Source organism: Syngnathus acus, chromosome 20, assembly GCF_901709675.1.
Source record: "Syngnathus acus chromosome 20, fSynAcu1.2, whole genome shotgun sequence".
NCBI classification, from domain to species: Eukaryota; Metazoa; Chordata; class Actinopteri; order Syngnathiformes; family Syngnathidae; genus Syngnathus; species Syngnathus acus.
This window is the reverse complement of record NC_051104.1, coordinates 3,130,293-3,145,931: the sequence shown is the minus strand read 5'-3', so window position 1 is coordinate 3,145,931 and position 15,639 is coordinate 3,130,293. Positions and strand designations below refer to the sequence as shown.

The 15,639-nt window shown below is 45.0% G+C and overlaps 1 protein-coding gene across 1 annotated transcript in view; it reads right to left on the bottom strand.

The window, feature by feature from the left end:
• Positions 1 to 15,639, bottom strand: part of LOC119139149 (cadherin-12-like) — a 51,221-nt gene that overhangs the window by 26,346 nt on the left and 9,236 nt on the right. The window contains exons 2-3 of the mRNA XM_037279566.1: positions 11,001 to 11,407; positions 1,884 to 2,178 (exon numbers count right to left, since the gene is read on the bottom strand). Coding sequence (XP_037135461.1) covers positions 1,884 to 2,178; positions 11,001 to 11,258 — 553 coding nt within the window. The 5' untranslated portion in view covers positions 11,259 to 11,407. The remainder of the gene's footprint in view (positions 1 to 1,883; positions 2,179 to 11,000; positions 11,408 to 15,639) is intronic.

The window sequence follows — 15,639 nt, the reverse complement described above, 5'->3', positions numbered from 1 at the left end:
AAAAAGACACCGTTGTGCGTCTCATCGTGCAGAGACATGAAAACGCGAGCAGAGGACGTCCAAAGTCCTCAGCGGTTCCCGTGTTTGCACATCTTTAAATAGAACGGATCCGCCGGAGGACGCCAACGGTCCCGAGCGAGGTGAGAGAGCGCGGATAAAAATGACGAACAGTATGCGCTATGCAGTAGACCAGAACAGTATGGGGAGGTTAAAACTGGTAACGGTAAAAAAAAACGGCACAAACACGTGGACGGCGTCGTCTCATTTAAATGTCACACTTAAGCGGCAATTAGGGTCGATGCGACGGTCCACTCCGACACCCCGCCCACGCGTCGGCCACCAGTGACAGACGAGTTTAATAGCACAGCGTGATGCGGTGTTACCGTGGCAACCGCAATGACCGACTCTTAATGTCCAAGTGACACGCAGATTGCTTTGTGTTTTTCTATACGTGGATCCTGAATTGAATCTTCATCAAAGACAAAAAAAACAATTTAATGAGCATCCTATAACGAGCTGATCATTTAACGACTCATCGTTTCTTGCCAACTCCAGCCGAGCGTGGAAAAACTCCCCAGAGTTTTAAATGTCTCTTGTAAATCAATCAATTCAATTATCAAATCTTGTTGATAACAGGAAGGCAAAATCCATCAGACATGTTTGTGGGGAAAATCAGTTTCAGCTAATTAGCCGTCTGTCGATCATATTGTTATCCAGAGCGCTGTTGCCACGGCGACAACACTTGCGGCATGTGTTGTTCTCATTTTATTTATTTATTTGAATTGTTCCCGCTCTGAGGGCGTCGATGCCATTCTGGCAGAGTGGAAGTCTTCTTCCGGCGAGTTACCTCGATCGACTCTCTCGGGGATTGGCCGCGAATAGCCGCCTCTCCCGCTTTCTCTCAAATGTCAGGAGTCCGCAGGGCCAGTGAGGTGGCGGCTTGGAGCTCACCTGCCACTTTCTGGACCAACTCAATGTCGTTACCTTTATCTGAAAGCTTTGCCCTGGTTTGAAACCCATTTTCCAGACCGTCTCATCTCTATGACATCCATCTTTGTAAGTGTACATTAGTGTCTGTCTTGTTATTGCTACAGGGAACTCCAGCGACATCATAAATCCACTCAACTTTTCTGCTGACTCTGCAGATGTGTCATGTTTAGCATGCATTGACTTTGTCGGCGTGATCGTTGTCAAAGATTCGGCGGCCCCTCGGGACGGCGGAACTCGGAAAGGAATACGACAGCTCTGGGTCGGTACGGACTGACTCAGCAGAAGTCAACAGGTAGAAAGCGGACTTCTCGAGGCCATTTTGAAGCTTCTCGAGGTTACGTTTTCCTTCAAAACAAGAAAATGATTTATTCAGAGTCCCTGCGATCTCGCCCTCCCCGGGGGCTTCGGCGACCTTGGGTACGATTTCACTTGTACAATTACAAACGGGAATCCACATCAGCCGTGAAGGTGAACGGCGGCTCTGCTTAAATTGGACTCAGTAAACTCAGAATAAAGAGAGGGAAATAACCTGCGTGTTCTTTCTGAAAGCTATCAACAAGTACGTGGCATTTATAGCTCATCAACACCAGGCAGCTCACTGATGTTGCACTAATTGCGCACGCTCGTCACTTTTTCTCGCGCAACAATTCTGTCTCCTTGTTTTGTGTTAAGTCGAGTCTGCATCAGGTAGCCTCGGCGAACATGACACATTCTGATCCTTTGTGAAAACTACAACTTGAAATGTATGAGACAACATGTCACCTGCCTTGAAAGCTTTTACGGAAATGATTTCTAACTTTGTGACCTCAGAGCTTCTTCTTTAGTTTAGTGTCAAGACACTGCAAACAGGCCATAAAACAAAGCGTGCACTTTGGCGGTGTGTGCAGCCTTACCCACGGGTGACATCTCGGGAACCGTGGCCCGATACGGCCCCTCCAAGAACTTGGGCTCGTTGTCGTTGATGTCTTGGACCTTGATCACAAACTCGGACTCGGGCTCCAGAGGCTTGTTGCTGTTGAGGTCGACGGCCTGTGCCCGTAGCGTGTAGTAAGGCTTCTCTTCACGGTCCAGACTCCGTAAGGCGTGAATGTCCCCCGTGGTTTGGTCGATGGTAAAAATGGAGCCGGCCCCTTCGCCTGAGAGCGTGTACTTAACCACGCTCTCGCCCTGATCCAGGTCCGTGTGAAGCTGCGAGACAAAAAAAGACGAGAAGGCTGGCTGAGCGCAAACACTGACACAGATGCGATGAGAACTCGGGGCGGGGAAGAGCTGTCAGCGGATGCGACTGGTCTGGGACGGCGGAGAGAAACTCAAAGACACAAGCCGTCAAGAGAAAAGCCAAATGATTTCACTGTCACAATGTTCCCTTGACTAATGAGGATGAATCGCTCCTAAATAATACACGCCGACTGTCGAGATTAAGACCTGATTCTATTCACGAATTGGTGCAAAGCACGTTTTGTCGCTAACGGAACGACTTCGCAGCTAACGGACTGCGGTAACGAACACCTCGCTAACGACGCTAGCTGATGTTTGCGCTGCCTCATATCAAAGTTTGCAGTCCCCGTTGGGCATTTTTCTGCCATCAAGTTTGAGAGTGTCTTTGCTTCCGGGTGCTCTCCTGAAAACTAGCAGGTTTTGTATGTTTTGAATAAAACACGTCGTTGGTTGCAGGGCACTGAGCAGATTGTGGAGACGTACCCGCGAGGGAGTTTACAAATTTGCCAAGCTGTTGTCGCTTCATTTAGCATCCCCACTTATTGTTTGGTGTTTCTTGGCTCGGACTCGGCCGCCGCAGATGCTAATAGTTACATGAAAGCACTTTGCCCGCGGCGTGTTGCAAATCCCACAGACGGACTGTTGCAAACGTGCTAATTTACGTTCTCTCAGTGAGTTTACAATGAAACCAAGAAAAAGCGCAAACATCTGCTCAGTCTTGTGCAATTTGGCGGGAGAGGACACAAGAGTGAAAAACCCCGTAAAAAGGAGAGATAAATATCACACTGGTAAGACTCTGTGGACAGCATTGAGGCTGCTAATGAGCGTTTATAAACAAAAACAGGATGTACACAAATATAAGCAGCCGGCAGTGTGAAAATGCCGATCAGGAGCACGAAACAAAAACGGGAAATCTCAGCGATGAGTTGTGGGACGAGGCAAAGAGGTGATGTGTTTTTCTCCACAATTGAGAAAAACGTGAGAAACAAAGCCATCATGTGAATGGAGGCTACACGGACGGACGGACACACATGCACGCACACACACACACTCACACAATGTTCTGTTGATTTGTCTAAGCGGGACAAACCAACACCGAATATACTTTTTTTTTTTTCCCCCTGCATAATGAAAATAAAATCATTATTTCTTTTTGTATTCGTCTTCAATTATGTTTCTCTGCTGTGTGCCAATTAACAAATTATTGGATACACTTGATTTTGATTGTTTAAATTAATGACATTTCCCCCCTTTCTCGTTCATGCCAAGCTTTACCATTTTGTGTGAACAAATTTAATGAGGTGACAAGCGCTTCATTTTTTAATTTCATCATTTGCATTCTGATTCAGTGCCATGAGCCAATTTGCAGGTTTGCATTGCACAAACAAATAAAAAGTACGACTTGTCAAAACACAATCTTTATTTGATCCTATTTTTGGGATAATCTTTTCATGATTCAACAGGAGCCAATGGGCTTTTGTAACCATGACGACAGGGGCGGTGGTATTAGGACATGATGACACCACGACAGCCGGGTGTCTGAAGAGAAATGTGTCAACAACAAAACCACCAACAACAAAGTGTGTGTGGATCTGTGCATGTGGTGCATGCAGCGGACACATCAGTAAACGCACCCGGAAGGAGGCGGGATTACCGTATTTTCCGCACTATAAAGCGCACCGGATTATAAGGCGCACCTTCAATGAATGGCCCAAACTTTGTCCATATATAAGGCGCACCGGATTATAAGGCGCATAAAATAAATAACTCAACGTTGCTCAAACGTTAATGCAATCACAATATAGTAACACTCGAAATAGTGAAAACAATAACAATATATCAATAACTCAACGTTGCTCAAACGTTAATATCACACAACACACAAAATAAACACGTAAAGCTTACTTTAATAAATTAGTCCTCATATATGAATCCATATTGGTCCATATATAAGGCGCACCAGATTATAAGGCGCACTGTCGGCTTTTGAGAAAATTGGAGGTTTTGAGGTGCGCCTTATAGTGCGGAAAATACGGTATGTAAATTAGCTTAATTCAGAATGCTTTGCTCCCTAATGTATTTTCAGAAATAGTTGGAAATGTGTATGCCCGCCATTAATACGCACATTTCCCGCAATACACATCCTGTATGGGAAAACTTTTCTGCCATCACTTGCATGCACAAAATACTCATAGTATTATGCTCCAGCAATATGAATTTGAAGCGTGATATCCATATTAATGGAGTTCCCGATCGTAGTGTGCCGAGCTACACTCGGATGATGTGCACCAAGCGGCGCCTCTCATCTGCGATGCACAAAGGTTGCATATTGATTAATTTGACTGATTTGGGTGCAGAACGTGAGCAGGCCTTGTCGAAAATGCAGTAATTGGATTTCTGCAACTGGGGTTATACGGCGCACTTCGAAGGAACGCGCTTGGGAAGCTTGACCAATCAGCTTTCCTTCCACATGGTCTGAAAGGCCCTACGGTTTACCTCTGTGGAATCAAATGTTCATCTTAAGAAATGTGATCAGGGAAAACATGGAATCCATTTGATTTGTGTTGTTTTGCGAAGTGGGAATTTGCCACAACAAGCTGCTATGTGTGTTTAGGTAATAATCTTTTTGTGAGACAGCGTGTGCTCACTACCCGAGGTTCTTTGCGTACGCCGTGTTCCAAGCAAGCGGCATATGGACAGGCGATTTTCGTTTCTGCTTGACACTTTGGAGCTTTGCTGCTCAAATCTTGCCAATGGCATGCCATAAATATACGTGCATTGAAAACTAAATTGTACTGTTTATATGCAAATAACCATAGACTGTAATACATCATGTTATACTGTATCGGGCCGTAGATCCAATTAACTTGGGTGAATTAAATCGATTGAGATAAAGCTACACCCGATATGCTTGTTTGTTTATCTTACGACGCTAGCTAGCTGCGACGAAGCAGCAAATGCGCAACTATGAGGCGGCGAGAAAGCTCAGGCATCAGAAACGGTGCAGCGAAGTTATTAAAGCTGATCGATATCAGCGTGGGGGCCATTTCTCGGCGAATGACACCTCGCTATCTGTGGCTGCTTTACGCCTGCGCGGCTTGGCTTTGAGCAACACGCTGCAGCAAACCAAGTCCAAACCAAGTCTGGTATGAAACGTGCATGCTATCTACTCGTAAGTGAGGCCATAAAATTGAATTGATTGACAGATAAGACAAGGCTGTGTTAGCTCAGTGCCAAGCAAAGTTTTGGAAGTGAGTCAGTTGACTTGTGCCTTGACCAAAACTACCGTAATTTCCGGACTATAAGGCACACCGGACTATAAGGCGCACCTTCAATGAATGGCCCATTTTAAAACTTTGTCCTTATATACGGCGCACCGGATTATAAGGCGCACGATTAAAGCATCATGTTAGATTTTTAATCCAAATCAAATCATTCTCCATTTTATCTTTTTTATTTCAACTTCAGACGCAACAAATTACTTAATCACAAAATAATGATCCATAGACTTTTTGATCCATGATTCATAGTCTTCAGCGGGCCACTTATGATTGATTTCATGACACAATGCTTCGGGCCAGTTTAATTTTAGGAATTTGGTCCATATATAAGGCGCACCGGACTATAAGGCTTTTGAGAAAATTTTAGGTTTTCAGGTGCGCCTTATAGTCCGGAAAATACGGTAAAGGACTTAAGACTCCACCTGGACTTGGGATGACTTGACTTGAGTGACCGGATAAGTGACCAAAAAAATAATAGAAGGAATGGTTGGATCGCTGGGTTTTCCAATTGATCTGGTAATGGCAGAGGGATGTTGGCGAGCTTGATTTTTAGCATTGGGTCTTAATTCTTTAATTAGGACTCAATGCAATGCTTGCTCTTTGTGTAAGGTTAAGGCCACAGAGGTCAAGCATCCAAACGGCTGTAGTAGTCTTATCATGTCAGTCTCATACGATATTAGTAAGAGATATTGATCGGGTTGATGCCTTTTCTCATATCACAGTTGGTTAAGCAAGGTAGGCCTTTGGGAGGGGGGGTTTCTACTCCGATGTGAAACGTGAATGTCACCGTGCAGACAAGATGGACGCACATGTAAGTGATACTAATGGCGATCATATCTCCATGGAAATATGAGGCTGGATGTTTGAGGAGAAAAGTAGATGAAGCAGGAAAAACATACAGTGTACTTTTTTGACAGAACAGACAAATGGTCATCATTAGCTTTGGTTTGAGCTTTTCATCCAGCCGCATTCATCATCAACTTGCGACTGTTATTGGCCTCTTATCGAGAAGCCGACTCCATTATGGCCATCGATGAAATCAAAGCCATGGCTATCCTTCATCAATAGAAAGAATTCTTTTTTTTTTCTGAAAATTATTTCCAAAATCTTGACCAGTCAGTCCAGAAGAGTGGGTGTCCTATTTCCGCTACAACAGCTAACAAATATTATCCGGTTTGAAAAGGTGACTAGGTTGTTTCCTGCAAAAGAACCCATCTTCCTTAAGGATCTTCAAATGGCTGAGAAGTGGTGTCACCACATTAGCCACGCCTCGAGCCGGATGCCACTCACAGATAAACCAGATGATTATCAGACTTGTGGTGTCCTCACCAGGCTGGAGGTCAGCGACGAGCGCTCCGCCAGCCGTCTGTTCGTCTGTTTCCGATTAATTACTTACCGTCTTACTTAAGGGCTTTGCGGAATGCAGCTTCTGCCATCCGCCCACTGTAAACACGATTTTTTCCGAGGGGACGCCTCAGCTCTTGGAGCGTTTTACAACAAAATTCCAAAGCACATTTAATGGGGCATGGTGGAAAAGGTGCTCCACGTGCTCCCTTATGACTCCTCTGAGGAGGTTTAGAGTCGGAATAAATCTCAGGCGAGGCGAGAATGGTCACTCCTTGGCCAGCGGAAAAGGATGCAGCGCTGCCCTTTTGTTGTAAAAGTCTTTGATTGACTTTTATGTAAATGCATGACCTTTTGTCTTCCAGCGTCAGAAGCGTTGCCGCTTGCTCGTCACACCGCAGTGAACGTTTTGGACATTTACAAGGGCATTCGTGCAGAAATTTCAGAATACCATATTTTCCGGACTATAAGGCGCACCGAAAAACCTCATATTTTCTCCAAAGCTGACAGTGCGCCTTATAGTCAGGTGCGCCTTATATATGGACCAAATTCCGGCCTGCGGGCCAAATGCGGCCCGCGTCTAAATTTAAACTGGCCCAAAGCATTGTGTCATAAAATCAATCAAAAGTGGCCCGCTGAAGACTATGAATCATGAATCAAAAAGACTATGGATCATTATTTTGTGATTATAAAGTAATTTGTTGCGTCTGAAGTTGAAATAAAAAAGATAAAATGGAGAATGATTTGATTAGGCCGGAAAATACGATAATTCAAAAATTTTATCCAAAGTCCTGAAATTAGGATGTACCTTTGTTCTTTTACATTCCCTGCTGAGGTTATTTTTAACCCAACTCCATCTCAATTTTTCAATGTAAACACATCCCTGCCTCTCTTTTTCTAGGTCTCCTCCTTGCTGTGCACAGCTGCTATTCCAGATGTTCCTGGTCACTTATCCCCAAAAGGTCACATCCACAGGTGCTCTTCAGAAATCCACATCTACACGGAAAAAGCTTCAAGTTTTGTTTAATATTTCCTCGATATTTTAACTATTAGAGTGTGACTAACCCCAAATGAATCAAATGAATGTTACAATACAAGCCGACATGACTCCCATTCCAATCAATCAGGAGAAAATGCGAGGGACTAATGGCTGCGCCCACTCAGCCGAAGCGCTCGGACCGCTAACGGCTGACGTTAGCTCGCACATCAACGGCGTTGCGCGTGAGCTAATTGGCAGATTAACCCCCCTGACGTCCTCACCGCTTGAACCGCTAATGTGCAATGATGTGGAGGACGTGCTCCCCAGGACGTGCACAAATTGATTCATCGAAAAAAAAAAAAAAATGGGTCTTGTTGCAGAACATTTTTGTCCTCGATTCCTCGATTATGTTTTCGCAATTGTATTTTTTTATTATGCATGTGTATCGTGCATGATAAATGAAAACAATTCCTATGTGTCTTCGTGTTATAATACCCCAGGAACTATCTGCGATTGCAGTTTGGGTTACATTTAAACCAAGGATTATCAACCGGTGGCCCTCTAGCGGTTTGTGGTGGTATTGCAGGTGGTCCGCGAAATTGGACGTAGAAAATAATTGTAACATTTTTAAAAATAAAATGTATTTATTATTTAGACTTGATTTACTTTCCAGCTATTTTTTGTGAATCATTTATCAAATTATGTCAAATGTACCTGAGATTCCCAAAATAGACATACAGATGCAAATAAATAGCCCGTCTATCCTCCTTTGGTGCAAAATAAAATAATATTCTGCCAAAGCAGTGGTCCCCGAGTTACTTCTTGGTTATAATGGTGGTCCCTTCAACAAAACCAGTTGAAAACCGCTGATTTCAACGATTAGTCGGCAATTTAAAAAAAAATTAGGGGCAAACTCTAACTACTCACATTCCTTCCCTTTTTGAAGCAGAGTTTACCGTAATTTTCGGACTATAAGCCGCACCGGACGATAAGCTGCACCAGCTAAAACTTGTGATTCAGGGTTCAAAATTTGCGAAAAAAGTCGCGGCTTATAGTCCGAAAATTACGGTAGTCCCTTTCCATGCACAAACCTTTAAAACTCAATTTTTCACAACATTTCCCAAGACTTAACATGGTGGCAAAGCCTTTCTGTATGCGGTGAGCTGAGGCCACATGTAAAACATGCTTGATGACTTTAATAAGACCGTGTGTGTTGCCGGTAAAGACGACACCGGCGGCAGCGCACTTTTATTTGCACCTTGGTGAGCGGTGAGGACAATTAGCAGCATCTGCGGCTTGTTTGCCTTCCCGTTTAGTGGCGGCTGTTCTCGTTGCAAACATATTAGTAATTATTAATGTGCTATATTAAGATGAAAAGGGCACTTGGCTTGTTGCCACTTGAGTGTAAATACATTCACGAGGAGAGCGGCGGCTTTCCTCACGCTCGCCCATTCAAAGGCGAACAGACGGCATTTGGCGGTTTCTCTTATTATCCGTACACTCCACACAGGGGGCAAAGGGCACGGAAGTATCCACTGGTAGCATCGCGTCGACACAATGTTCCTCAATCCTACCAGGTAATCTGCCACTTTGTTGCCCCTGTGAAAATTGCGACGTTTTCCCACCTCAAAGGGCAAAAGTTGTTTCTGAGCAGGTTTGAAAGAGTTTCCTGTTCCGGCGAAATAGTCGTCAATACAAACGATAATGACGTCATCTTTTCACAGTTCTACCTGGAGACGATTGAGAAACTGCACTACTCAAAAGAGCCTTTTACAGTTTAAGTTCTACCTCAAGTAAATCAATATTTACAATATTTGTTTGGCTCTGCTCGCATGCCTGTGTGTGTGTGCACGCGCACTGACCAAGCAGAAAATAATGTCAGCCGGGAACAAAATGGAATTTAACTCGGCCGCACGTCCACTCCGCGACGCAAATCGTTGACTTTTATGGAGCAGCCCAAAGGGTACGTAAACTGTAAATTAATACAAGACGACCGAGGAGACTGCGAGTGCTGCTGAAACGCGTGCCAGGTGCTCAGCGGGCTGACATGGTAAATATCCCTCACATATACACACACACAGCTGGAGATGCTATACTTATGCATCTTAATGGCTGACGAGATAAAAACAAAGCAGTGCAATAACGGCAGCAGAGGATGGAGACCGGATCAGTGCATCCCATTAAACATGCATCATGGCCATGCATCAACATAAAGGCAAACCCGGATTCCACAATACATCGCAATTCCAGAGTTGGATCAGGATTCCGCCTTTGAGATATAGTCATTGTAAAAAGTCAGTGCGAATCGGTTGTGTAGCAAACGCGGCCGCAGAGGTCAATTTCCATCGTTGATGCGAAAATCTATAAATGCTAAATGCTAAGAATGCTAATCAAACAACAGCAGGGAAAGACGACGAGCCCCCGCGACACCATTACTGTGGTTTAAGTACGTAATCGTTAGAAAGCTCATTGGTGAGAGAAAATGTGCTGCTTTGTCTCAATCAAATTAGCAGGCAGCTAGAAATGATGATGCCAATTAGCTTGCTAATTGTTTCTTCGTTTGCTCCTGCTTTCTCAAACACACACAAACACACACAAAGACACACTGTCGAGTTTGTTGAGTGGAAATCGCACTTTTCAGCCTGAACTCAGAATACCTTCTAATAGCTACTTTAATGCTGGCGGCTCAGCCGGTGGTCCACTTGGGTTCATTTATGTTCTTTTGAAAGTAGTTCTGTGATCTTTTCTGCCCTTTCAAGTCAACTTGATAACTGTATCTAAGATCGTGTCACCGCCACCCTGCCCTCACCCTCGTCGGGTTTCATCTCTGCGGCTTTTATCCTTCTAGCTCGCGCCACCATCAACGTCGTTAAGGCCCACTCTCGTCTCAGCTTGCTTTTCATAGAGCAGACGGTGATCGTCAAGCAAAAGTGAAGTCCACGTGAGTGCCTTATGACGGTTCGCCATTAGTGATCTACTTTTATGCTTGATGGGATCAAGGTTAAGGTATCTCAAGTTCTTCAACACCAGTTTGAAAGAGGACTGGATGTACTGAATTGTGAGGTAACTGAGCGATTTTAAGACCAAGCAGTCGGATCAATAAATCCTGATCCGTTTTGGGTGTGACATGATAGCCACAAATTAAACAACATGGCAAAATATTGCAAATGTTTTGGTTTTAAACTTACCTTGCCCACGTACTGCGGGTCAGAGCCCATGTACTCCTCCAGCACAAAGAACTGGTTCCACACCCAGCCCCTCTTAACTCGTTGGAACCCTGCCGGGCCGTTCCTGACGGAGCCCAGCGAGCTCCTGGTGCGCACCCTCCCCGCCATCCTGCCGGGTCTCGATGGCGAGGAGGGCGGCCCTATGGTGGGTGGCGGCGAGGCCGAGCCTTCCTGGAGGTGATACCAAAGGAACAGCAGCAGGCAGTTCCTTGCTAGCATTGGCGGTCTTTGAGGGTCAGCTCTCAAAGTTGAAGTGGCACGGAGGCGAGAGCTGAGCCACGGTGAAAACACTTTGGCGAGGACAGAGTAGCCAACGGGCGGAGCCAGGAAGGGCGCTCAGGAATCGGCGCTCTTCAGAACGTCATCACCTGAAATGCAGAAGTTAGATGTCATTCAATCAGACATGGTAAGCAGAGCTGCATGTAGTTTGTGACCCTAGAAAAACCTCTGCGGTTATGCTTCATGAGCATGTCGTGGTCTTATGACATCATCTGGTTTTGTTGTTGTTCATCTCCTAATCAGCAGCGCAAGAGGGCAAGCCAGTAATTTCATGAGCGGAGCCCTCGTTGACTTGATTGTCTTTGATTAATTATGCCGACCGCAACATCGACTTCGGCAGCAGGATTTTTAGCTTAGCTCACCCACTCGCCCCCACCGACTCGTCTTCACACTGCATTATCGAAAAAGTCAAGAATGAGCACCAAAAGTTTTACCGACGAGGTCTTGCTCGACTCGGGTCAGACGAGGCTCTCCCGCAGGTCCTTCCTCATTTTGTTCAGCCATAATTTAAAATGACTGTTCCGGCAACCCCTGCAAAATGTGAGTGCCCCGAGAGAGCTCGGTGCTTATTTGATGGGCTAAGTTCATTAGCATGCGTCGGGCTGGCGGTCGAGCGCTCTGACCCGTCGCTGACGACGTATCATCGTTGTCGGTCTCGCACGTCGCTTTCAATTCTTGGTGGATAACGTGGATCGTTGGGAAACGCCACAGAACTTTGCATTTCATTCTGCTCGCCAAGAACATGACATTTATTCAAACCTCACTGTTCACAGAATTTAAAAGGTCATTTAATATGTATCGTTGATAAAGCTTCTGTCTACATTCAATATTGCGTTTCTAGATGTTTTTCTTGTCGTGTTTGAAAACTTGCCTTTTCTAAAAACGCTTCAAACAATGCTGCACGACAAGAGAGCAAAAGATGCAGTGGGTGCAGCACCGAAGCCTAAGAAGACTTTAATATCAGTGATGCCTTGAGGGGAAAGAGTGGGAGGGAAGCAGCAAGGTAGAAGCGAGCTAATGAAAAGTAGCGACGTTAGCACAACATCTTGGCTTCGACTGACGGCCGACGTGTCGTAGCGTTAGCGATGCTCTCGTGCGTGTTGCCCGGCGGGTGGTGGAAAGCAATACAAATGTGAATAACATAACATGAGTCATCTTGGTGTTGTGGGAAGTGCTTTTTTAAAGATGCCAGACTCAACTATCCTTCTGAGTTTGTGTCTTCTGATCTGCTGCCTTGTCATCTCAGTTCTAGTTCACCAGTGTTTGACGGGTTTGTGCTTCCATGGCACCTTGAGTCAGGATCATAAAAGAAAGAGCCCTCATCATCCAAGTCTTAGACGATTATTTCAAGTCATGCGGCGTGGGATGTGTTTGTTGTCTAGAGGATACTCCTCAGAATAAATGGAAACAGTCCAGCTTAGTCAAGTGGAGGCCAGAACTTTGAAAGACCTGGAACGTCCTCATCTTTTCATAAGGTTCATTATGAGAGTGAGCCAACACACACACTCCAATGGACACATGGCAGCCGGCGTCTCCTGCCAAGAGTGTTTATGCTAGGAGGACGCCGCCGCGGTCACGACATGCTAACACAATCATGAAAGCGCCGTTTAAATCTGACTCTCAACATCCAATTATCCGTTTCTTAGCACTTACGCCGTTCAGGGTCACGGATGAGTTGGCAAAAGAAGCAGGGTGCGATCCCGAATAACAGATTTGAGACCAGTTCTGCTGGACTAGGCTAAAGCTAGCGCTTCGGATAAGTGTGATAGAAAATGGATAGATGGGTTTGCTGTGGCAGGGAAACACACTGAGCTTTCAACACTTCAGTAGCAATCCTGCTAATTAGCAGATAGAATATGTTCTTTCGAAAAGATGGAGTTATTATCACATTGTGTTCCTGTCTCAACACGATTGTGTCAACAATTCAGTTTAAGGGCAACAAAAATAGATCATTTCAATCTTCAAGAACATGGAAAAATCTGAAGGGGAATTCATAACATGTTTCTGGAAAATGTATTTTTCCTTATGCCACTTAAATACGGCAGCGGTACATTTATCCGATCTTCACTCTCTCGGCATATTGAATGGATCGCAACTGCACTGCTCTCCACTTCTTTAAAGTCGTGCATGCTGTGTGAATATCTTTGATTTGCATCACTCATGCATGCTCTCATACCTGAGAAGGGTTACATACACAGCAGCAGCAGTAGCAGCGTGTGGTTGTGACCCTCGCGGAGACATCGATGTAATGGACTGATAATGGGTGAAGGTGCCGGCCGGCTCCCGCTGTTCTCCACCGATCCTGCCCGAGTGAATGTGCATTCAATAAAAGCTTGCCAGCTTGACTCGCCAACCCCTGAGGCGGCAGCGACCCCGCCGCTCGGGTTTGAGCAAAGGAAAGATACCCGTGGCTGGAATTTGCGGCCCCCCCCGTTGCTGCGTGTCATTAAAGTGATGGAAAGGAAGCGGAGCGCTTGTAACTTGTCAGATAGCGGCTGACATTTGCAACAATGGCAAATGCAAAGTTTAAAGCCACAAAAATAGTCTCGGTGTAAAAGTCAAATGGCATCGGCGCAGTTTTATTTTTTATATTTGCCGCGACAGGCAAACCTGAGGTGAGTTCATGATGAAACGTTTGAGAACCGTCGTCAACTTCCTGTGCTGTAGTTAGCGTACTCGATCAATTCGACAGCGTGACCTTGAAAACATTTATTAGCAAACTGTTGATGTTGCATCGTCTCTTTAATCACATCAACCGTTACGACTGTTGTCATCCTCTCATTAGCTCCATTGAATAATAACACACACACTCGCACACACACGCAGAAGATGGCGACTATTATGACCGCCATTACTGCTGCATCGCTGCTTCCACGTTTTCTCTTAATTAGACGTTGCTAAATGTTAGCAGATAAAACGTTGGTGAGAGAGTCAGTCGGCGCCTGGATTTACAGCCCGGTTGAGCAGATGGCGATAAATTAGAGATGGTGGGGGGGTGCTCGGGTCCAAATGATACATCCCAAATCTCGTTTCGCGGCGGAAGAAAATCAAGCCGGCGCGCTGACGAGGCGTCACAATTCATTTCAATCAGACGTCGACGAGCTACAATGACTTGGTTTCCCTTCTACGTGCGAGTCGTAAATTAAAACCTTGTAAATAATTAAACACGCACTCTAACTTTCACTCGTAAAAAATCCAGAAATTTGGAAATCATCGATATCTTTTCTTAGGAGAGGTTGGTCAACACACGTGTTGCTCTCATCCCGTTTCACTCCAGAGTGTTTAATTCTGCATTTTTCTTCCCAATACAAGCACATTAGCCTGTCTCGGGCACAAGATTCATCACTGTGCTTTTTCTATTACCGCGCTCATCTAAATGCAAATGGCAAGTGTCCCTTTTCTCCAGCAGGAGAAAGCTCCCGGCACCACGCAGGAACGGTTGCGCAATTGAGACGTGTTCCTCGGCCTCTCTCGTTTTTCCCCTCTCTTTCGGAAATGCGAGCTAAAGAATGCGCGTCGTGTTGACTTAGCGGTGAGAGAAAGGATGCGTTGATTAAACATGAGTGCAAGACGACTTCTTTGCACTGGAGCTTGTAGAAATACGCCGCAAAGACGAAGTTTACTAGTTTTTCATTCTGCAAAGAAGAAAAACAACAATGGCAAGGAAATTAAGTCGACTCTATGATTTGCGGGCAGAAAAAAAAAGTTGTTGTATTGACGTCCTTGGCATTGTTGGAAGCTGTTTCAGCATAAATCCATGGTGCCATCAAAAAATATAAAAAACTAAGTGTACGTTATTCATCAAATTGTTGAAAAATGAAACTGAGACAAAAATCAAGGACCATCCATCTGCCTCAAATCTGTCAAATGGCCTAGGCGACAAATTTTGCGACAATAATAATGTAAAAAATCTACCGTATTTTCCGCACTATAAGGCGCACCTAAAAACCTCAAATTTTCTCAAAAGTGCGCCTTATAATCGGGTGCGCCTTATATATGGACCAATATTGAGCCACTACAGCAGGCGTGTCCAAAGTCCGGCCCGCGGGCCAAATGTATATATCTTATATATGGACAAAGTTTTAAAATGGGCCATTCAATGAAGGTGCGCCTTATAATCCGGTGCGCCTTATATATGAACAAAGTTTTCAAATGGGCCACTCATTGAAGGTGCGCCTTATAGTGCGGAAAATACGATACTTTCCCTCTTCTCAACAGACTTATTTTTCTGTGTCATTATTTCATCGCCAAGTGTTTTGGTCACGGTCGAGACAGCGCGCCGTTTTTTATTGCCGCCAAGCGTCTTCCGTTGGCTTTGCTT